The 25,542-nt window shown below is 41.8% G+C and overlaps 1 protein-coding gene across 2 annotated transcripts in view; it reads right to left on the reverse strand.

Moving 5' to 3' along the window:
* Window positions 1-25,542, reverse strand: part of Samd12 (sterile alpha motif domain containing 12) — a 465,719-nt gene that overhangs the window by 199,376 nt on the left and 240,801 nt on the right. For both annotated transcript variants that reach the window (XM_004661374.2, XM_045143829.1), the window contains exon 4: window positions 12,928-13,068. In XM_004661374.2, the coding sequence (XP_004661431.1) occupies window positions 12,928-13,068 (141 nt within the window). The remainder of the gene's footprint in view (window positions 1-12,927; window positions 13,069-25,542) is intronic.

Genomic DNA, 25,542 nt, shown 5'->3' on the forward strand with positions numbered 1-25,542 from the left:
ACATCATGTGCACATACATACATCATGTACACACAAACATACATCATGTTCACACATATCATATTCACACACAAATATCAGGAGCACACACATACCTCATGAGCACACACACATCATGTGCACACACATACATCATGTACACATGCGCATCATGTGAACACACATACATCATGTACACACACATCATGTGCACACAAAAACATCATATGTACACACATCATCTGCACAAACATCATATGCACACACATACATCATGTGCACACACACCTTGTGCACATGCACACATTATATGCCCAGCACATACACATCATGTTTACGTACACATACATCATATGCACACACACATATACATCATGTTCACATACATACATCATGTCCACACATATACATAATGTGCACACACATACATCATATGCACACACACATACTAAAAAATATTGAGAAGTTTATGATAATGATGATAACACACTCATAAGAAGGATAGGGAGAAGGAGAAAGAGGAAAAGGAAAAACTATCAATAAAGAGATTCTGGGTAATGCTGCTTCTGGAGAAAGATGATCTAAAAATGGCTTTGTAACAGTCTTACTTTCTTCTCATAATTTCATACTACAATTCATATTGTATCTACTACAAGGAGATACATTGACACATCTTTGTAATGGCATGTGCTTCTCTAACCTCATTGCTAGATCATGTCCCTTTTTAATCCCCACTACCTACCACAGGGCTTGCTGCTCAAGGGAAAAGGATAAATGGGTGCTCTGTGATAAGTAAGCCATTATCAGCGTGAACAAGGTGGAAAGCTCACAGAATGGCCATGCTGTTTCTGCTAGAGACATGAAGTAAGGCTTTTGAGAAGGCATGGAAACTCACCAGTGCTAGAACTTTTCATACGTTTTATTAACTTATAATCATAAAACACCCATTAAGCAGATCTTACCCTCTTTTTACAACTGAAGTAGCATTATATTTAGAAAGTAACTTTCCCAAATTTAATGTATCTATGAAATAAATGTCTAGACGTCTTTCTGTAAGATACTAACAAATTTTGTGGGTTTTTTTTTTTTTCTGTGAGCAATTAGGAGCCACCAAATGTTTAAAGGACAGAAATAAAACTGTCAGAAATATGTTTACATTAACTAGGGCAACAGAAGTGCAAAGAAAATTGAGGAAGCAGGGTAGACACTCGAGACCAATGCTAACTAGTAGGTAATCCTGATATCCTGGGACCGTGTTCCAGAAGGGTGACTTGACATAGCGACAGGGTGGTGACGAGGCAGAGAAAAGCTGGAAACACACTGAGCAGCAGAACTCAAGAAGTGCTTATGCGTTACATGTAAGTGGTGCGAGGAAGGTAATCATTACAGACGACTCTGGGTCCTCAATGTCAGGAATAGGAGTGTCAGCCCTGAGGTATTTGTTCCTTTTGTGTAATTGTGACTAAAACAACTTAAAGGTGGCAATATTTACTTCAGCTCTTCCAGAGTCCAGTATGTCAGGGAGGACATGGTGGCACGGCTCACATTACCTGGTGGCCAGGAAGCAGCACACGGTGTCAGAGCAAGACACAGCTTCCAGGGACACTGTCCCCCTCTCTCAGCGACCCTTCCTTCAATCAGGCCCTACCTTCCCCGGTTCCCCCATCTCCTAAGAACCTACTCAAGTTTTGAAGCCGTCAACATTAAGTCATTCTTTGAGGTCAGAGCCCTTGTAATTTGACGTCACTGGAAATGCCCTCAAACACACATCTTCAGGCAAGTTCTGCTGACCTCATAGGCGTTTCTCAATCGAATCAAGTAAACTGAGATTAAACATCACACAGGGGAAGGTTGAATCAGGGAGATGGTGGGACACACATTGGGGTTAAATTTAATACTTTAAATTTGCAATGTCAATAGAATGTTTTGATGTTTACATCTTCTAGTGAGAGTACAATAGGGGGCTGGCATTCCAAAGAAGTCTCAAATGTAAATCTGAGAGTTGCAATGAAGTAGAGGACGGCTAAAGTGGGAAGTGAGTGAGATTCTGAGAGAGCACACTGTAAGAAGACCCACCCACAGGGTGCATGCGCATTCGAGAGGTTGCAGAGAAGACTGTACCACTAGCCTGAGAAGGAGCCAGTAGAACCAGACCAGTGGAAGCAGGAGAGTCATTGTGACATGCACGAAGACAGGTGAGTGCCAAGGAGGAAGAGTTCAGCACTACTCGATGATAGTGAAGGGCTGGGTATGGAGAGAACTGGCACGTGAACATCAGGTTGGGAGCAGCAATGCCACACCACACCTGATCAAAGATGTGAAAGAGCCTGGAATTCAAGTAGTATAAATCAAGAGATACTACAAAACAATATATTCTTCACAAATGACTAAGTGGGAATCTGAAGCTCATATTTACTGTTCCAGGAGTAGGAAATATTATTAGTTTTGGGAGAGCCATTATTGTACTGCCTAGTATACAGATGTAGGGAAAATTTAGGAACTAAGTTAACATTTCAAGTATTTGACACTGATTTTCCTATGAGATTGCTTAAAGAGGCAGTCAAGAAACCAGGGACGTCTGAAGCCAGTAGAGGTCCAGAAAGCACCAAGTATAATATGCAGGGCTCCAAAGATATAGCTGTGTTTTGCAGGGCAGATCTGCAGTCCCTGTTACTTGGAAGGAATGCAAAGGCAAGCCTTCGTGGACTAGATCTGAGCTCCGGTCTTAAAGAGTAACAGAAAGAGGGCCAGGGATCTGACTATTGTTTATAGCACTTGGCTACCATGCTCTAGGCCCAGGGGTCAATCAACAGCATAGCAAAACAAACAAAAGCAAATGGAGTGGTTGAGTTTTCAGAAACTCTTGCAATATTTTAACAAGTAATGCAACCAGTATCTAATTTTGTCTTTCTGTTCTTAACTATCTTACAAATATTGACCTGATGGTTGTTTTTGAGGCAAAACATGTGATAGAAATCAGCAGTTTTACTTCTTGATGCTAACCCAACTCAATGAAAACCAATGTTTATATCGAAGCCTTTATGTGAATTCTTACAGTATTTTTATTGGTGTTCTAAAAAAAATAAAATAAAACAAAACTGTTGATAGTCCTTATGTCCCCCAACCGGGGGATGGCGAAACACATTGCTGATATACATCGAGTGGCATACTCGGCAATAAAACCGAGTGGAAAAATGACACACACCATGGTTTTACCGAAGTAAGTAAGAAAGCAGCCACACTGCAGCTTCACGTACATCACATTCTGAAAAAGGTTTAACTGTAGAGACAGAAAATGCTGGTGGCAGTCAAGAGGTGGTAGTGAGGAGGAGCTGACTCTAAAAGGAATCTGGAGGAACATTCTCTGGAAGGATGGACCTTTCCTTTCCTATGGGGAGGGTATCCCTTCATTAATAGTGATACCCTATTGTAAGTATTTAGCCATCCCAGCAGAACTGTGCATTAAAACTAGGGAATTGTACTGTACATAAATTATACCTTAATAAAAACAATGAGGGAAAATATCTGGGTGGGCTTTTGGAGAACTGGGATCTAGTTTCAGTCATGCCACTGTCAAGATGTGACACCATAAGGAATCCTCCTCGAATTCTCATTGAGTGGTCAGATCTATGGAATGAGAATAGATAATTTCACAGGAGTCTCTTGCTGTGTTCTACAAATGCCCTTCTTTCAACAGGAAGAGGGAGCAGATGGCTTACTTCATCAGATAGCCTACTTCAGTTGCTGAAGCATCACTTAAGAAGAAACGGGACTGAGATATCTAAACTGTACACGTGGCTCTGAAAAGTCTTCTTGGATTCAAATGCAATGTTTCTAAATTTTCTTTCCCAAGGATGGAGCTTTGGGAAAGTCCATCTGTCCATGCAATTCCCAACTAAGTTTTGACACATACATTTGAACAAAGTAGAAAAAGTCCTTTGGGAAACACTAATGTTTAATGAGCCTTGGTTAAAAATAAAGCTCTTCTTTTTTTTTTTTTTCACTTTTCAGACACTAATTATAGACATTTGAAGATGACATCATTTAATATCATCATCAGCCTTATTTGCAACATGGGATTGCTTTCTATTGCCCAAACACACTCAAATCTCAGTTGCTCATACAGTCTATACCATCCATGTCTCTGTGTCTGAGAAAGGTACTGGAACGGACATTCCAGGAGTGGAGCCTTACTACAGAACCTCTGGCTTTGAGAGAAGCATTTATAATTTAGAAGGGGAAATACCAACTATAAAAACAATTATCTTGAGGATTATATAGAAAGCGTACATTCGTGATTCTGTATAGCATGAGACCACAGATTGTGGCTCAGTCATTGTTTTACTTGAGATTAAAAAATATGACAGTAGGGCTGGAGAGATGGCTTAGCGGTTAAGCACTTGCCTGTGAAGCCTAAGGACCCCGGTTCGAGGCTCGGTTCCCCAGGTCCCACGTTAGCCAGATGCACAAGGGGGTGCACGCGTCTGGAGTTCGTTTGCAGAGGCTGGAAGCCTTGGCGTGCCCATTCTCTCTCTCTCTCCCTCTATCTGTCTTTCTCTCCGTGTCTGTCGCTCTCAAATAAATAAATAATAAAAAAAAATTAAAAAAAGATGACAGTAAACTTACCATCTTAGTCACTATGTGTAAAGTTCAGTACTGATAAATATATTGAGATTACAGTACAACAGAGATACATAACTTTTTCATCTTACACAACTGCAACCCTATGCTCATGAATGTGGATTCATTCCTTCCCTATCAGTTCTTGGCAGCTCCTCTTTTACTTGTCTCTATGATTTTTGCTAGATCCAACATATGGATGAAACCTTACACCTTCTTCTGCAACTAGTATATTTCATTTAGATTATGACCTTAAGGGTTAATTGGAGTGGTATTATGTGCCTGGACCTCCATTTTATCTATACCTCATATTTTCTTAATAAATTAACCTGAAGGTGTATATCTGGGATCTTTCCATCTCTTGGTTATTGTGAATATGCTTTAATGAACACTGTGTGCCAATATTTGTTCAAGACAATATCTTGGTTTGAACACTCATGGCCACATGTCAAAAAGTAGAAGTGGTGGATCATATGATAATTCTATTTTTTTTAATTTTCACAGGTACTTTCTACATTGTTTTCTGTACCGGCTATCTGAGTCAGTGCATTGGGGCCCAAATTTCTCTACACCTTGCTAACATCTGTAGTTATTTCTGTTACTACTGTTTTGCTATCTGTCACCAGCTTTGTTTATCAGTCATCATCTGAAAAGAAAACATTCTAGAGCATCATTGTCAAAAACAACTCTGATAGATAAAGTCCTCACCACGTGCCATAAAATAGGAATGGGGTAGTTTATGCTAATCAAGGAATGATACAGTACTGTCCAAACCTGTCATATGAGAGGATTGATGATACAGTATAAAGGGCATTATTTAAAACTTGATTCTATTTTTCCCACAGAGGGCCCACAAGATACATGCCACAGTTCTGTAAAGGTATGCACCCTCTTTGGTAGGGTATCCTTTGAAGAACAGCACAATTCTAAAAATTCATTCTTTTCATGTATAGTAGCTAAATGGGAAAAAAATCCCCACAAAATAAAACTCCATAACTACTCCATTCAAACAAAACTTACCAAATGAAGGCAAGCAAGATACAATCTAAGTAGCATTTTTCCAAATCTGTCATGTTTGACTGGTGAGAGCTACAAGGAAAGGAAGGAGAGGCCAAGCAGCGTTTCAAAGCTTCAAACCACATTCAGAAGAATCCAGCAGGACTATAGTCAGAAGTGGCCTTCCTAACAGATGTGACGTAATACATCACTGAGGTTTTGATTTGCATTTCTCTAAGGAGTAGTGATGAATGAATTTTCATATGATTTTAGCTGTTTGTATAGCTTCTTTGGAGAATTATCTACTCAAGTTCTATTCTCACTTAAAAATTCATTATTTTTTCTTGCTTTTACTTCCTTATAAAAGTTCCTTATATAACTCCATACCAGATATGTAACTCCAAAATTATTTCCCATTCCATAGGTTGTTTTTTCACTCTGCTTCCTTTTATGTATGTCAACAATTACTATTTTTTAAAAATATTTATTTATTTATTTATTTGAGAGAGAAAGAAAGAGAGAGAACGGACATGCCAGGGCTTGCAGCCACTGCAAATGAACTCCAGACGCATGAAACATCTTGTGCATCTGGCTTATGTGGGTACTGAGGAATCGAACCTGTGTCCTTAGGCTTTGCAGGAAAGCTCCTTAACTGCTAAGCCATTTCTCCGGCCCACCAGCAATTATTTTTTAAGTAAAGTTTTATTGGGACAAAGCTCTGCTCAACTCATTTAAGTACTGACTGTGATTACTTTTGCACACTGGGGAAGGTGCAGCTGATGGCACATGCATTACGAAGATTAAAATACTATCTGGTCCTTTGTAAAAAATGTCAACTTCCCGCATATGATTGTCATGATCTATAGAATATCATTTACACATAAAATCTCATTCAATAATCACTCTGAGATGGGACTATTTCCCAATTTTGTAGTTCAGAGGCAGTGAAATATAGTTGGTAAAACTATAGGAGTCAGACAGACCTGAGCCACGCTTTGTGGACATGTTACTTAATTTCTCTATCCTCTCTTTTCTCTATAAGCACACAGACCAACAGTTTTGGCCACAGTAAGGAAAATATGAAGAATTGTTTAAGAGCTAGCACATGCTTTGTATATAGTAAACATTTCATACTAGTGAGGTATATAAACACATCATTCAGTATTGTACCCCAAAAGCAATGTGCACTACTGAAATGCTAAGTATCTTTTGTTCTATGACTATAAAAACTTCATGAAATTATTAACACACTAGAACATAGAATGTTCAGCAAACTCAATCTGTGTTCCTATGCCATGGTCACTCATATTTGGATTCAGAATAAATTATCGCTTATTCTGAGGTAAGAGTTTTATTGACACTGTGTTAGGTAACCCACAGTTGCTAGGTGGTGCTGACTCGGTCCATTTGGGATCTTGTTGGCCCATAGTTACAGGCTAGTAGCCAACTGTGAGAAGACACTGTGGTAAAATCAAAACCTCAAGACAATTTTAAACAGCAATTGAACACGAGCAAGCTAGACATACTTATATATTATATTATTTTCCCCACAAACACTGCAGATTGAGTTTTCAGATGTATGTATCCAATTTGGAAGTCTGGTTAAAAATGACTTGTGTGTGTGTGTGTGTGTGTGTGTGTGTTTAATTACACCTAAAAGAATGTTGCTTCCTTAAGAGACAAATCTTTAGAATGCACTCAGTTTCACTTTGGAATTGGTTTTCACATTTGTGGTTGCTTTTAACAAATGTCCTTTACATGTATGGGGTTTTAACTTTAGAGGATCAAGTTACTATTTGGAAATGACAACAAAAAATGTTCGTTCTAGATCTTGCAAGTATAGTGAGTACTCAAGCATAGTGAAACGAAGGGCCAGTTAAAAGAAAAGCCCACCAAATAATACAATTTTGTAGCTGGAGAAGTGGGAGATGTTTTCTGCAGTGGATCACATCCAATCACACAGATAAAAAGAAGACATCAAAGTAGAAAAGTAGTTGGGCAGAGGGGTTCAGCAAAAGGGAGGCAGGGAGGGCAGTCAAGATAAGATATTTGGAGGGAATTATGATCAAAATACATTATATACATTTATAAAAATTGTAGACAAAAAAAATAAGCAAAGGATCTGAGTGGACTTTAGACCAACAAACACAGGAAGAGGTGCTCATGATCACCAGCTATCGAGGAAATGTGAATCAAGACCTCAATGAAAGATTCCAACACACACACTAGATTGGGTTTCAGACAGAGTATAAGAAATGGTGGTGGGGGGCTGGAGAGATGGCTTAGCGGTTAAGCGCTTGCCTGTGAAGCCTAAGGACCCCGGTTCGAGGCTCGGTTCCCCAGGTCCCACGTTAGCCAGATGCACAAGGGGGCGCACGTGTCTGGAGTTCGTTTGCAGAGGCTAGAAGCCCTGGCGCGCCCATTCTCTCTCTCTCCCTCTATCTGTCTTTCTCTCTGTGTCTGTCGCTCTTAAATAAATAAATAAATAAAAATTAAAAAAAAAAAAAAAAGAAATGGTGGTGAGGATGAGAGGAAAGTGGAACTCTCAGACAGAGCTGGTAGGATGTATAACTATTAAGACTCTATGGCTTGAGTTATACTTGCAGCTAGTATATGAACCTGCAATTCCATTGCTGGAATGTACCTAAGAATGATGAAAATATGTATTCATACAGAAAGTTACAAATTAAATTTACAAACACCAAAAAAGCCAAAATTCAGAAACAATCTGTCAACAATGTCTAAACAAAATATAACATACTCATACAATGAAATATCATTCAGCAATGAAAAGAAATTAAACACTGACTTGCTATGTTAAATTCTAAAACATTATTCCAGGTAGAAGCAAATAAAAAAGGGTATATACTACATGATTCCATTTATAGGAATCATCCAAAAAAAGCCATAAATTAACTTAGTTTTTTTCCCAGAAGCTTATAGTTGGGGATGTTGGAAAAACAATCAACACCAACCAAACACTGATTGCACAGCACCAATGATGGTCCCATGTGTTATGAATGTGTATTCCATTTCTGTTAACTGGAAATGTGAACCACCTTCCACAGGAAAGGAGCACAAGGATTTCCAAAAATGAAGTAGTATTTTGAAATTGCTGTTTTCACTTACTTAGCATATTGTTTCTGCAGATTAATATTTGTGGATGTCAAAAATCAAATATTCAATACTAAATCACACATCATCCCTATGGTGAACATCCAACCAGCTCCTTTCAACTCTAATTATAGAAAAAGTAGACCTTCAATTCGTTTCAACTTTCTTTAGCTGTCTTTACATCTATTTTCAATCTTTAAAACATTCTGTTAATTTTGTGTCCCTTTTTAAAAGGAAAATAAGGCAATGGATTTTAAAATTTTTATTTATCATTTATTTAATTATTTATGTGAGAGAGAAAGAGAGCAAGAGAGTGAGGGAGAGAGAGAGAGAGAGAGAGAGAGAGAGAGAGAGAGAGAGAGAGAGAGAGAATGGGTGTACCAAGTCCTCTAACCACTGCAAATGAACTCTAGATGCATGCGCCATCTTGTGCATCTGGCTTATATGGGCATTGGGGAATTGATCCTGGATCCTTAGCCTTTGCAAGCAAGTGCCTTAACTACTAAGCCATATCTTCATCCTGGAAATATATTTTTTAAAGGATGCTTGACAATTAAATAAGTCTGAGCATTAACACTTGAAAATGAAGCAATAAAAAGACAATAGGAGTTAAGACCAGATGCCCCTGAGTTAGATAACTGGTATTTTCTAAAGCAAAGATGAAAGAATGCAGAATGTATATCTTTTCAAAGGAAAGAAAATGCCAATAACAGAATCAGAAAGGCTGAACTTGGCATGACCTTCCAAAAAAGACAAACATGTATTTAGCTTAATAAGCTTAAGTACTGCCTGAAAAAAAAAAATCTTCTACATTGTCTGGGCCAAATGGCTTTAATTTAATTTTTTTGTTTGTTTGTTTATTTATGTGAGAAGGAGAGAGAGAGAAAGAGGGAGAATGAATGAGAATATGGGCATGCCAGGGCCTCCAGCCACTGCAAACGAACTCCAGAGCGAGTGCCCCCTTGTGCATCTGGCTAACGTGGGTCCTGGGGAATTGAGCCTCAAACAGGGGTCCTTAGGCTTCACAGGCAAGCGCTTAACCGCTAAGCCATCTCTCCAGCCCACACATGGCTTTAGAAGGTGATGACAGTATACACTAGGCAGGTGGACATAGGTAGAAAAAGATGACAAAGGAATGTTCGCAGAGTCTGTAGGTCTCATTCTCTGTGTCAACACAGGAGGAAAACCAGGAGTTGAAGAGGCTCAGATACTTCCAGAAACTGGACAGAGCTGTGCTGGGGAGCAGGCTGAATATTGTTGACATCCTCTGATTAAAAGATTATATGCATTTGTAGTAGTATATATGGAAAATATAAAAAACACAATTAAAATCACCTATAGCCGGGTGTGGTGGTGCACACCTTTATCTTTTATTTATTTATTCTTAAATATTTTTTGTTCATTTTTATTTATTTATTTGAGAGTGACAGAGAGAGAGAGGGAGAGAGACAGATATAGAGAGCATGGGTTCTTCAGGGCTTCTAGCCACTGCAAATGAACTCCAGACATGTGCACCCCCTTGTGTATCTGGCTAATGTGGGTCCTGGGGAGTCAAGCCTCGAACCGGGGCCCTTAGGCTTCACAGGCAAGCACTTAACTGCTAAGCCATTTCTCCAGCCTGTGCATGCCTTTAATGCTAGTACTTGGGAGGTAGAGATGAGAGGACCGCCATGAGTTTGAGGCCACCCTGAGACTCCACAGTGAATTACAGGTTAGCCTGGGCTAGAGGGAGACCCGACCTTGAAAAACCAAAACCAAAGCAAGCAAACAAACAAAAAACCCTACCTAGAATCCTACCATCTGGAGAGAATCTTTATGAAAACATTGACATAGTAATTTGTAGTCCTTCCAGTTATGTGTAAGAATACATATATAATTTATATATTTGAACAATTGAGTTCATGTTGTAAACAAAATTTTGCATATGGCTTTATCACCATCCCCCATATCTTGAATCCATTCCCACGTTGTGTATTCTTTGAAAATATACTTTTTTGTGTGTATGTGCATTGTGTGTAGTTAGTTTAGTGTGTGTGTGTGTGTGTGTGTGTGTGTGTGTGTGTGTGTGTGTAGGGTATGCCCAAGTGTAGATATGAGCATTCCCTACAGTTGTACTTTTAGTGACTAGGTTACACAGAATTTAAGCAGAGTTACTTGATTATTTCCAAACAACATATAGTTTGTTCTAACTTACTTTTTTTTTCATTTTACAAATAGCACTGTGATGGCAATTTTTGTCATAAATTTTCTTATCTCTATTTACTTTTTAAAAGAAACAAAAGCATATCATCATGTCACATTCAGATTCAAATCACTCAATATACTAGTATCAATAAACTCACTATTGTAAGACTCAGTGGACAAAATTCAAAGAATGCATATCAAACACTATACTATATTTCATTCACTCACACTCTGTATTTATCCTCTTGCAGCAGTCATCTTTTGGGGACTATGTTATTTCCTCTAGGAAAATAGACTATTACTGGGTTAATCTAAATGCAGTAACATGAAACTTGGCTGACCTAGATTTCTCCAACATTCACATACACGCAATTACTATATCCTGCAGATTGAAAAATACCCAAGGCTCTCAAAAACACTTATTTTATCATCCTTTCATTTAAAATGACGCATAATTGGCATCAAAGAAATAAATAAAGGTTAGAGCTAACAGAAGTTGCTATCTACCAAATCTTATGTAGATACACAAGTCACGTACAGCAGGACTAAGTGTTTTATTTTTCTACAAATTAAAGGTTTTTTTTTCTGTCACTTCATAGTTATAGAATTGCTAAGTGCTGTCAACATATCAAAGTTTTTCTTTCTTCTGTTATAAATTATATGGACTTACTAGTCCAGACTTTAATTTTGTATGGTCTATATTTTAAATTCCTCCCCTTCCTCCTTCTCCTCCTCTTCCTCATCTTCTTCTTCTTTTTGAGATAAGGTCTTGCTCTAGCCCAGGCCAACCTGGATTTCATTATGTAGTCCCAGGCTGGCCTCAAACTCACAGCTATATTTCTAACTCTGCCTACTGAGTGCTTGGATTAGAGGCTCAGCCTAGCTTAAATTATTTTTTAAAATTTTTTAAATATTTTTTGTTCATTTTTATTTATTTATTTGAGAGTGACAGAGAGAGAGAGAGAGAGAGAGAGAGAGAGAGAGAAAGAGACAGATAGAGAGAGAATGGGCACGCCAGGGCTTCCAGCCACTGCAAACGAACTCCAGAAGCATGCGCCCCCTTGGGCATCTGGCTAACGTGGGTCCTGGGGTATCAAGCCTCGAACCGGGGTCCTTAGGCTTCACAGGCAAGTGCTTAACTGCTAAGCCATCTCTCCAGCCCAAATTATTTTATTTTAAGAGAGAAATAGGGCTGTCACAATTACTTCCTTTTTTTCAGGCAAGCCCAATAGACTGCCTTTGTTAATGTGAGAGGGAGAGAGTGGCAGAGAAAGAGAGACAGAGAACAAAAGAGAGAATTGGCATGCCAGGGCCTTCAGCCACTGCAATAGAACTTCAGATGTGAGTGGCCCCTTGTGTACATGTGTGATCTTGTATGCTTGCATCATTGTGTGTCTGGTTTACGTGGGGCCTGGAGAGTTGAATGTGTGTCCTTAGGCTTTGCAGCACCTTAACCACTAGCCACCTCTCCAGCCTAGGTTGGCACAATTTCTAAAGTATAAACATGTATATTTACTTCAATTAAAAACATGTAAAATATGTCCCCCATTAACCAATGAAAAGTGAAATAAAACAAAGCACAAAAAATCCCATCTATATCAGTGGTCATATTAAGTATGTAATCAGTCAATTTCCGATGCCCCCTCGGAAAATGGCTAAGGCTCCATTACAAAATTGCGCAGACGAACACCTCACAACGCTGGAAAGAGCAATCCAACCTTGAGTCATGTGCTGGGCACGAGCCAAGGTGGTCCAGCATGAGGTCAGCGCAGGTGCATGTGGTGAGGTCGGTGCCGGTGAGAGTCTGTCTGTTCACCCGTCACCTGTGGGCGCATCTCTCCCTCTGGAGAGCAACGCATGGAAAGTTTTGGGAGGGAAGGAGTCTTTAAAAGTACATATCTTGTTGTTTTTAAATGAAGGGAACCCTGCAAGGAAATAATAACACACTGTCCCCGGCTCCCCTCTGTCATGGTGATAAGGTTTTCCTTCGCCCCACCTCCCCAGGCACCCACCCACGGGGAGGCAGCAGGCTACCTTGAGTGAGGAGCCGCAGGTTTCTCACTTCCTCCCGCACCTTCAGCTGGAGCACCTGCTGCAGGATATGCTGCCTCAGGTTCTCCTGCGCGATGCCCATGCGCTCCAGCTTCTTGTCCGTGAGTCTCAGCAGGGCTCGGCCTGCAGGGGGTTAGAAATGGAGAGAGAAGCAGATGAGCCGAGCCCTGGAGGAGGATTTCCATTTTGGTTCTGGCTAAACCCACATAACAGACGTTTTCAACTGAGCACAGCCACTTTTGAACACAGGCTCCTCCCTCCCCTATCCACCCCGCCCCACCCCAGCCACACGTTATCCTCAAAGACAGGACTGGCACTCTGCGTGGAGAAAACCCACGTCCAGAAAAGACAGGCCCAGTGTTTAAGTAACAAGGACAATCCTCAGCAGACCAACACAGTGAGGTCTGTAAAACACACAACCTGCAAAGTTGGGTCACCCACTGCAGGTTTCTATGGAAACAGTGTTCTACAGGAGTTCGAGTCATCGAAGCCCCAGTTGAAGAATCATGCTCTAAGGATGGTTGTGGGCACTCCAGCTGTGACCACGTCTCTGTGGAACACACATTGGAGGTTTGGATTTGTTCTGTGGACGTCCAGCTCTCTGGCGCCACCTCTGGCCCTGGGGTGGAGGTTCCATCTCTAGCTGCTGCTGGAAGCTCTGCCTTCATCTCAACACTGCCTGGAGACAAAGGACCCACAGGGTGGAGGGTGAGACTCGGGAGGTGGATGGGGCAGTTCAGGAGAGTAGCAGAGCCCTGGTGGCCCTGGTGTCATCGTCCATTACGCTGGAGGATCAGTACAGCCTCCTTTCAGCTCCCTTCTTGCTCCAGAGGTCTGCACTACTGTGCTTGCCCCGAAATGAGAACACTTCCATCCCCAGGGCTGACTACACGGAATAAAGAGAATGATCATTTCTAAATGCCCACAGTACTACCCTTTGCCTTCTCCCCCGCACTCAGCAATCACATCTGCTAAATCTATTTCTCATTTCCATGGTGGGGTGGAGACAGAGTGAGCTGCTTAGATCAGCAGGAAGTGTGAGGGTCCAATATTTTCTGGGCTTCTGAAACTGAGTGTTGAGCAGACTACTCGTATGTCTTGGGTGTGTGCTCCACTTTTTCCTATGAGCCACTCTCTCTCCTCTAGTACCCATGTTTACATCTACAGGAAAACTATTTTTAAATTTTTTTGTTTTATTTATTTATTTGAAAGAGGGAGAAACATATAAATTAAAAAATACACACAGAGAGAGAGAGAGAGAGACAGAGAGAGAGAGACAGAGACAGAGAGAGAGAGAGAGAGAAAATGGGTGTTCTAGGGCCTCTAGCCACTGCAAACGAACTCCAGATGCATGTGTCTCCTTATCTATCTGGCTTACGAGGGTCCTGGGGAATCAAACCGGGGTCCTTTGGCTTTGCAGGCATGTGTTTTAACTGCTAAGCCATCTCTCCAGCCCCCAAGTCTTCATTCTTTACTTTCCCAAGGGGTTAGGAATTATAAGAGTGGGTCACCTTGCCTGTCTTTATTCTGCATGTGACCTAAAGTCTACTTACCTTGTTCATGGCTGATGATCTAACCAGAGGCACAGAGAAGGTGCTCAAAGATCTCATGTCGCCAATGAAATTCTTTCCCTATCATTATTTATTGGTCAGACCTGACCACATGAACCCTTTCAGGTGGCTCAGGGGGTTAAATAAACACAAGTGTGAGTACCTGAGTTTGTATTCCCAGAACCCATGTACAGTCAGAAGCCGTAGCACCAGCATCTGTAATACCATCACAGCAAGAAAGGAGGCAGAGGCAGAAGGATCACCTGGAAGCTAGTGGGTCAGCTAGCCCGGGGAACACGATGGTGAACAGCCAGAGGCCCTGCTTCTAACAAGGTGGAGAGTGACTACCAGCACCTGTAGTTGTCCTTTGATTTCCACATACACTTACCTACACACACACACGCACGCACACACAGATAGAAAAAGGAGAAGAACAAGGGCTACCTGTTGTGATATACTGTGCTCCCCCACCCCCGTCATATGGCAGTGAGGGGATAGGCAGGGATATTGGATGGAAAGCAGGGAAGAGAGGTCAGGGATATGTGTGTGTTGGTGGTGGGCTGGGGTCTGCAGTATCCATGGAGCCTACGTCTGAAGGAGGAGGACCCACAGCTGTGGTTCTGACACTGCCTTCAGATCGAAGTGGCTGTGAGACAGGAGGGAGCAGACAAAAGGCCCAAGTCACTCCTGCAGCAGGTGGAGTCACAGTGTCAGAAGATGTCACCGCAGAATCTGTAAACCTGTCAGTTTGTAACTGTGCATGACAAAGGGGCTTGCACATGTGGTAAGGTAAGGACCCTAAGATGGGGGAGTAGCCTGTATTATCCAAGCAGGTCCTTACAATTGAATCTCTTAGATCCTTATACACAAGGGAGGGAGACACGAAAGCCTGAGAAAAAGAAGATGTGCCAATGTGAGTGGAAGTCAAAGTGAAATGGTGAGGTGTCATGGAGTTCTGACAACTTCTAGAAGCTGGAGAAGACCCCAAAATGATCTTGGTCCCATAACTGCTTTACCAACACCTCACTCTGAGCCCCACGGCACCTGTTCAGGATTTCTGATTTCCACAGCTGTCCAATAAACTTTTGCAACTTTAAGACCCTGAGTTTGTTACAGCAACTGGCTTTTGGAATTAACATGTTTTTAAGAGGCCGCACAGATGGCCTGAGATTTCCTTTCCCGATTTGCATGAGATGTTCCTAATGAAAAGTAGAGAGTGGAGGGTGACCAAGGAATGGTGAGCAAGATGTCCTGGGCTCCCCATTCTGCCTCAGATGCCCTTCTCACTATCAGAAAATAATGAATGGAGTAGGGACGTCATTTGTGTATATAAAACTGGCTTCTACATTAGAGAGCTTTAGTTCTGTACACATCATAAACTTATACCTGCACAAAACATTACCTGAAACTCAGACCATTTAAATACCTCCCAAGTCTAACTGGGAGATGGTTCTCTTGCTTCTTTGTTCCTAGTCAATTGGGCTATGATTCCACAGGCTTTGATGTTCAGTGAGAACTACTGTAGCATTGGGAAGTTACATGGTGGCTTCAGGGCTGAGAAGTTGGTTTGGCTGTGATAAGTCAGAGGGTATGTTTAATTCCAGGATGCCAGATCAGTGTTCCTCGCTTGCTTGCCTCCTGAAAGCCTCTCATTTCAGTTTTCCTGTTTGTACATTTGACTCGTCAAAGTAATGCTGACACACTATCATCCCCACTTTGGTGGGTTAACTGTACAAGGTTTGAATATGTGACTTACAATATTCTATCAATGATGAAAGTGTATGCGCTGCTGACAGATGCAATCATTTTATAGACTGACTATCAAAACTGACTTACTCAACCCTGAGAAGAGATGTTACTTTTATTTCCATTTTATAGAATGGGAAGTTAGGAAATTGAACAATATCTAAAACATGAGTGTTTTTCCTAATTCTTCCCACTATGCCTTCAGTTGTCCCTTATTTTGTTTGGTGGAAAAAAAAAAAAAGGCTTAGAGTTCAGGAATAAATAACAAGGGTAAAGTTCAAAGAAGAAATTCTCAATAAAGCAATGTCTAGAAAAAGACTGTGATGTGCCAGCAAGGAACCGTGTGAACAAAATCCACTGAACTTCTTCCTTGGATGTTTTCTACAGTGCCACTCAGGCTATTGGTCCTGACAAGGTTCTGCAATAATTCAGTCATTTCCATGAGCTAATGTCCCATCAATCTTGTATCGCACCTTTTCTGCTGACCACAACAATAGAGAGAATTTCCAAGTAAGTATGATACTGCTTCCCATGCTGCTATCAAAGAAGTAATCAAAACACAATCACCAATTACATTTTTTTTCAATATACAGTGTTAACATTTATTGTCTATCATAAAAATTCAATGTTTTGTAAGTGCACGTGTATGTGTGTGTTGTGCGTATACTGTGTGGTGTACGCCCACCTTGTGCATGCTTGACAGACCAGAGGAGAACACTGGGTATCCCTCCGTCTCTCATCAGTTCTGGAGTGGATCATCTTTAAGTGTTGCTCTGGTCTATGTTCCCCACAGGAATGAGGTTCAGGTGTGTATGGCTACAACCAGCTGTGTATGTGGGTGCCCGGGGAACTGAATGCAGCAGACTCAGGTCCCCATACGTTCATGTGTTGTGGGTCCATCTCTAAGGCCCACAAATTCATTGTGTTGCTCAACAAACATCAACTGAATACTTACTATACTTAGCACTTGGGTGTAACAACAAAAAGGCTAACAGGGTCATCCTTGAAGTTTCAAACTCACCTGGTAAGTGGCTAATGATAAGTGCCTACAGGTATGTGATGAAAGCTATGCAAAGGAAAATGTGGGGGTCAGAACTTAGTGATCTCACCCAGTCTGCTACCCAGGCAGGATTAACTTAAAACTCGGGAGTTAAAAGTCAGTCAGATAAAAAGTACTGGATGGAGACAGATTTCTACAGGAAGCCAGTAGCCCAGTGGATGAAGCGGGTGGCTGCTATTACAGGTACACCAGAGGAGCACTTGTATCTTGGCCACCTTGTTCTGTAGTCACTGCCTACAAAGGGAAGAATCAGGAGTAAAAATTTAACCCAGTCCCCACAAAGTTTTCTGACTCCCCGCATTGGCTACAAATAGTAGTCAGATACCCTCGGCTGCTGGCCCCTCACAGATGCTCAGACTCTTGGTGCTGGGCGAAGCTCCTGTCCTTGCAATCCTTTCCTTTATCAAGTACACGCTCAACACTATTTTCAACCTGTGACTACTCTGGGTGCTAGGATATGGAGTTACATTGTGACTCAGACCGCATAGAGCTCACTGCTCTGTGTAAAGAGGGTATATCCAGAAGTGCAAGAGGATATATGCTGGCAGACAGCAAGTACTCTGGAAACAAGGCAGGAAGAGGAGGAATCCCTGCTTGAAGGATTGAGGCTCTGTGGTTTGCAAAGCTAGGAAAGGACTCTCTGAAAAGGTGATACTGGAACCGGGAGGAAAGACAAGGGACCAGATGCATCAAGGCCATTAAGGAGATGGCAAGGGCCACTATGGCAGAGTAGACAATATAAGACAATGGTAGGATGCAAGTTCTGAGAGAAGGCAAGGGGCTGGGAATAGAGGGCCTTCTAACCTTTGGGAAGATGGAATTGTATTCAGAGCATTGACAGCTCTGAGCAGGAGGATGTTGTCAGGTATTAACAAGGTCTCTATGATCACCATGTGAAGATGTACTGTGGGTTAGATGTAAGTGTAGGTACTTGGAAGTCAGGAGACTACCATGGGAGGTGAAGCAGGAAGTGATGGTACCTTGAAACGAAGGTGGAACAGAATAGTTCCGTTTCTATTTTTATGATTTCCTAAGGTCTACAAGAGTATGCAGGAAAGGAGGACCTCAGTGATGATACAAGTGTCCAACCTGATCCACTAGTGACTGGTGGCCCCGTGTATGAGCAGGAAACTGAATCGGTGCCCTGGAAGAAGATGTGCCAGATGTCATGCTCCTGGTACATTATCTGTGGCAAATGTCTGGGACCTGGAGGGAGAAGTAACAAAATGGCTAGAACTATAAGGAGAGGCTTATTATAATATCTTTTCTCCCCCCTTAAGTTCTTGCTTCTTCAATCTCTCCTCACCAATCCTATAAGAGTTAACAGGGGTTCAGTGAGTATTGGCATATCATGGTGGAACATAGAGAAATAAGAGGTGCAACACAAACTCTGTATTCCTTAGCAAGGTCAGCGTCACAGTGTTAAACATATAGGCAGGACTCCCTGGAACAGGCTAGGGAATATCAGTGAGGGTGTTCATCCAGCAGAAACCAGGATCTAGTGCTTTTACTGTGTGTCTGAAGGTATTACTGTGTGTGTATGTGGCCCTCAGAACATCAACTCCATAAGAGCAGTAGGTATTATGACCAATAAAAAAACTGTTTTATTGACAATTTTCATGTATGTACATAATGTATTTAATCGTAATTCCCTCTCATTACCTTCTTTGACGCCCTTTCCCCAACACCCTTCCAGTGAACCTCTTCTTTTTTCCCAAGTAGTTCGTGGCTGGTTTTATGAACCAATTTGGTTGGTCTATGAGGTATCCAGATATTCAGTTACTTATTATTCTGAATGCTCCTGGGTGAGACTGGTATTTAAATTGATACACTGGGGTTGGAGATATGGCAGAGGGGTTAAGGCATTTGCCTGTGAAGCCAAAGGACCCATGTTTGATTCCCCAGGACCCATGAAAGCCATATGCATAAAGGATACATGCATCTGGAGTTTGTTTGCAGTGGCTAGAGGCCCTGATGTGCCCAGACTCTTATTCTGGGAGTCTCTGTCTCTCTCCTTGTAAATAAATAACTAAATAATTTTAAACTGATACACTGGGTAAGGTAGACTGCCTTCCAGAATGGATATCAGCTACTGGATTTTAGACTTGAATGAGGATCATCAGCTATGCAAACTTTGAATTTGCCAACTTCTACATCTGAATGAGCCAATTTATTTTTAAAATATTTTATGTATTTATTTGACAAAGAGAGAGAGAAAGAATATGACACACAGAGAGAATGAGAATGGGCACACCAGGGCCTCTAGCCACTGCAAACAAACTCCATGCACCACTTTGTATATCTGGCTTTATGTGGGTACTTGGGAATCAAACATGGGTCCTTAGGCTTTGCAGCCAAGCACCTTAACTGCTGACCCATCTCTCAAGTCCAAGCTACTTTCTTCAATCAATTAAATCAATCAATCAACCAAGTTCCTTCTATGAGCACATAATAGTGCTTCTAAATATTCATTGAACACATATCCTTATACTACTAAATCAATGTAAAGGTTGTCTTCTTTACCCACATATTGATGATCTTCAAGCCATTAAACAGCTGTCTTTTCAGATGTATGGGACTTGACTGAAAACTATTAGATAAAGCACCAATGAGACTGTGAATGCAGTAGAAGAAAGAGGCTATGTTTGGCAGATGGTGACAATATAAGTACTTATCAAGTTGAAAGGAACACAGACCATGAGGCTGAGCCTTTGGCCTTCCTACCTGTTGAAGACAGACAAGTGTTTTGTTCTGGTTTTGAACACGTACCTAGTAAGACTACCAGTCACGCTGATCAGGTGGGCCATAGAGAAACGTAAAAGACAATCAAATTATGAAACAAGTTATTAGTGTCTCTGGTTGCTATATCAAGTTACTGCAAACATGGGGGCTTAAATCAACAGAAAGTTATTTCTTATAAATCTGGAAGACCTCAACATGGGCAAAAACTAAAGTGCTTCAGAGCCATACACTCTCCAAGAGCTGTCAGGAAAAATCTCCACCTTTTGCACAGAGCTGTAATATCAGCCTTCATTCTCACATCACTCTGCATTATGTACAGTTTTTGCCTCCTTCTTGCAAGGACACCTGCACATAAAATGCCCAGTTAATAATGCAGGATAATTCCTCCATGTGGAAATCCTTAATCTAGTCACAAATCATGTTTGCAAAGACCCCTTTGCCCTGGAAGATAAAGACTACAGGTCCTAAGCATTAAGGCATATTGTCAGACTGGAGAGATGGCTTATCAGTTAAGGTGCTTGCCTGCAAAGCCTAAGGACTCATGTTCGACTCTCCACATCCCACATAACCCAGACACACAAGGTGACACAGTGTGCAAAGTTGCACACAAGATGGTGCATGAATTTGGAGTTTGAATGCAGTGGCTGGAGACCCTGGCATGCCAATTCTCTCTCTCTCTCTCACTCACTCACAAAAAAATACAAAAAAGACATACTGTCATTGCATGGTTATTATTCAATCAACTATAAGACAAAAGATACCTTGGAGCCTTCTAAGTGTGACACTGGATTCCATGTTCACAAGATTTAGTCAAAGCAGACTGAGAAAAGTCACACAGGAGAAGAGGCAAAAACTTAGATTAGGGCTGGAGAGATGGCTTAGTGGTTAAGGTGTTTGCCTGTGAGGTTTAAGGACCCAAATTTGACTCTCCATATCCCATGTTAGACAGATGCACAAAAGTGAGGCAAGCACGAGGTCACACATGCCCACTAGGTGGTACAAGTGTCTGGATTTTAATTTCAGTGGCTGAGGCCCTAGTGTGCCGGTTTTCTCTCTCTCTCTCTCTCTCTCTTGAAAAATAAAATAGTAATTTTTTTTTAAAAATTAAAAAAAAAACCAGATATCTTGACAGGTGTTTCCACTTTTCAAGGCAAATCTAGTTCTTGGTGTCTTCCTATTTCATTTCAGAGAATTATGACAGCACTTAGCATAGGTTTTCAAGATGAATGACTGCATGATCTATGGCAGAAATGGAAATGACAAGGTTGACTGGAGGTGGTCAGACTGTGGCATCAGCTCCTTGTCCCTTGGAAAGGCTCAATGCCACTGTAGGAGATTGGTGAGGGGGAAAGAGGTTCTACTTTTCCCAGAATGGACTAGATCACTTGGTATTTCCTCTCTCAGAAATGCTACATTCCATAGTACCCCATGCAAGTGGCAACTGTGTAGTGAGCTGGCTCAAATTTGCTCCTGGGAAAGAGATTCCTCTAGCTTTACCTCAGTCTCAGCTCAGCTAGAGCACCAACGTGAAGGCACTGATCCTATAACCGGTGTCCAATGCACAAGCCTGTGTTTCTCCACTCACACCATGACTTCATTGTTGGAATTTCTGACACCAAGAAACAAAGGGAAAAGAAAGATCAAAATCACAGGGAAGGGGACTTAATAGGATGGTACTGGATATATGTTAGTCGAAGAACAGATTAATGGGGGTGAGAAGGCCTCAGCGAGGCCAGGGGAAGAGATTGAGTAAAGGAAAGGTGGAGGGAGGGCTAATCAAAATCTAAGAGGATAGAAATAGTCATATGGAAACCTACTTTTTTGGGCAATGGAACACACAGGAGCCATAGATTGTTACTAGCAAATTTTCAGTGCCAGGTATGGGATACCTTCCAGTGAGTTGTGAGCCAGGAAGGTCCCTAATGCCCCCAAAATATTATAGGCCATTGCCGAGGCCCTTGGTTTCCCACCAGGAATAGATGGCAAGACCCTATTGCTGAAGACTCCACATACTTGGGCTGCAGAGTCACTGAAAAAAACTGATGGAATTGAGCTGAAAACCTCCTCCATGTAGACCAGCTGAAAGAAAGCTAGAAAAAGCCATGCTACATGCAGTTCAATGGGAGAGAGAGAAATCACCAGTGAAGATACTCGACAGTAGACACTGCAAGCCTTACATTTGGACAGCCAGGCCAAATGAGTCAATGCAATAGTGGCATGTCTGTTATGGGGGAAACCCACTGCTCTCTAATTTGACTGGAGGCCCACTCCATGGGTGAGGGAATACATCGCTGATATTGAAAATCTACAAAAGTGGTAGTCATGAGCCCTAGGAGTGTAACGTCTTCTGATGTCTGGCTAAATGTATATACTATGCTCACCAAACTGACCAATAAGCACTTCTGTTAATGTTCATAACCATATGCTAATGCTACTATCATTGGTGGTTAGAGAACCTTCTCTTTTCAGATGGCAGTGACCTTATGTTGCAGTCAGGTTCACACTGCTGATAGAAATCACCCAACCAGGAGCAGCTTGTGGGAAAAAGAGGTTTATTTTGGCTTACAGATTCCAAGGGAAGCTCCACAATGGCAGGGAAAATGATGGCATGAGCAGAGGGTGGACATCACCCCTGACCAACATAAGGTGTACCGTAGCAACAGGAGAGTGTGCCAAACACTGGCAAGGGGAAATTGGCTATAACACCCATAAGCCCGACCCCCAAAATACACTCCCTTCAGGGAGTATTAATTCTCAAATCTCCATCAGCTGGGAACCTAGCATTCATAACGCCTAAGTTTATGGGGGACACCCGAATCAAACCAGCACACCTTGAGGCAAACAAGGAAACACGGCTACATCCACGTCATGCGCAAAGGTCGTCCCACAATGGAGAGCGACAGAGAACTGAGGGCACGGAGATATCAGCTTCAGAACTGTCCTGCCCTTGCCTTACAGCCATTTGCATGTGTAGCGCCGATTGCAATTATCCCTCTACTAGGAATGAGATAAATTTCTGGTCAAAGACATTAAGTGTTGGCTATTTGTACTCTGTTTTCCCAAGGAAGTTCTTTCAGGGCCCTCTGGACAAAAGACAAAGTGACTTGGGAAAAGGAAAGCACTTAAGACATAGGCAGATACCATGAAGACCAGAAAGGTGCATTGTGGCCCTCTAAGAAGCACTGCATGAAGGCCCACATAGCTCTACAGTGACTCACGGGCGATCTTCCTCCTCTTCCCTCCCAGTGCAAAGAAGCACACTGGAAATTCAGGAGATGATGTTGGCAGTGAACGCCTCACTGAAGTCTACTATCACGAGAACCCTTCATTTCCATAGACTTGTCCACTGCAGATTTTAAAAAAATCCTGTCATTCTTTGGGAGCTGTTCCTCTTCCTCTGAAGGAGGTTTTAAACACTGAAAAAGAATCCCCCTGCAGTACTTTTTACTTCTCAAGTACTGTATCAATTCCTAATCCCCTCCCACTCCTATACCACAATTTCTGAGTGCAAGCCTTTTGCAAGTTCTTGCCCAGAGCTGGACTCCATGCATGCACTATATATATATATATCCACTAAATTAATGTGTGTGCGTGTGTGTGTGTGCGCACGTGTGTGGGGGTGTGCCCCAGACAAAGTAAATACAAGTTCTTTACTGGAATTGTTGTGGTTGCTAAGAGGAAAGTTCTCTTTCCTTCTTGGATCATGTTCCAAGGTGTAAGATAATGCTACACTTGCTGTAAGAGGCTATCTCTGTTGCTATATGCAGAGAATTGACCACAGAATGAAGACAGTGTGCAGAGCTAAGGAAGGAAAAAGAAAAGGAAAAAGAAATGTGAGGTGAGAGGAAGAAGTTGGAGTAGGAAGGAGAAAGACAATGCTACTGGATTTCCTGAGGTTAGTGTCGTCCAAAGTCAGACAGTCCGAGTTCCTCACTTACAAGTCAATATGTGTTGAAGGGAGGAAGCTGAGCTAGTTGAGTCTTTACTGGCAGGTCCCACTTTCTCCGTTATTCTCTGTTGAGTCAATGAAATGCCACTGCTCCCATTTCAGGAAAGTGCTTTTGGTATAGGTGAGTAAAAACGATATGAACCTGCAGTAATTTGTTTAATCGCTGGAAAATGTTGGTGCTTTAATCTACTACTTAGAAAAGAGTTAGAATGTAACTTCAATTTGACCACAGATTTGTGTCTGATTCATGTACCCAGCGAGTCCTAGTCTCCTTTATCCAATTACCCCAGAGGCCACAAACTCAGGATAACACAATTGCATGGTGAGGACAGCTCTAAGGGACAGCTGAAATTAGGTGGGCTGGGAAGTTTGATTATTTTCCTAAGATTGGAAATTGTTTTAAAAATTATTTTTATTTATTTATTTGAAAGTGACAGAGAGATAAAGAGGCATATAGAGACAGAGAGAATGGGCACACCAGGGCCTCCAGCATCTGCAAACAAACTCCAGACGCGTGCGCCCCCTTGTGCATCTGGCTAATATGGGTCCTGGGGAATCAAGCCTCAAATCGGGGTCCTTAGGCTTCACAGGCAAGTGCTTAACTGCTAAGCCATCTCTCCAGTCCAAGACTGGAAATTTTAATCCAGTTTTTGCCCTGCTAAAAGCACAGCTACAATACGAGCTAACTGCCCCTATTTCTTCCATTTTTTAAAAAAGTTTTATTTATTTATTTATATGACAGAGTGAGAGAGAGAGAGAGAGAATGGGCAAGCCAGGGCCTCCTAGCCACTGCAAATGAACTCCAGACATATGTGGCCCCTTGTATATCTGGCTTTATATGGGTGCTGGGGAAATTGAACCTGAATCCTTTGGCTTTGCAGGCAAGTGTCTTAACATTAAGCCATCTCTTCAGTCCCCTTTCCATTTTAAGAACTGAAAAATCCAGAAGATTTATAAAATCTCTCAGTTTATAACGTGCCCAAATATTTTGCATTTTAAGAGCCAAATAAATCATGTTCACATGGTACCACTTTCAACATTTGACCTTCTGTTATCCTTCCCCCATCATGTTCTTCCTGAATTTAGTGGAAAGGGATCCAGGCAGGTGTGCCCTCAGGGGTTTCAACTGACCATAGGAATGGTGTCTAGACTCTAATAGCACTTGCTGCACAGTCTATAATAACTCAGCAGCTAGTGTGACCAAGAGTAGCTAAGGATATCCTATCTATGTATCTATCTATGTATCTATCTATCTATCCATCATCTATTTATCCATCCATCCACAAATAGATGCACTGAAAAACCAATCTTCCTAACCCCCCAGCCCAAAGTCTCTGATTTCTTAAAGGTGACTACAAATCACCCAGGAACAGAGCTGGCAAGGGCTCAAAGGTTACCCAACTCATTACCTCATTTCCTGGCCAGAAGGCAAGCAAATTCTTCCAAGACCAATACATCTCTCACATCTACCTCAGAGCACAGCTTGGTGCCCAGCCGTGTCCCTATGTTGGTGAGATTCAGAATGACTGGCTGCCAAATGCACACCTTTC

Source organism: Jaculus jaculus, chromosome 2 (genome assembly GCF_020740685.1).
Source record: "Jaculus jaculus isolate mJacJac1 chromosome 2, mJacJac1.mat.Y.cur, whole genome shotgun sequence".
NCBI lineage: Eukaryota > Metazoa > Chordata > Mammalia > Rodentia > Dipodidae > Jaculus > Jaculus jaculus.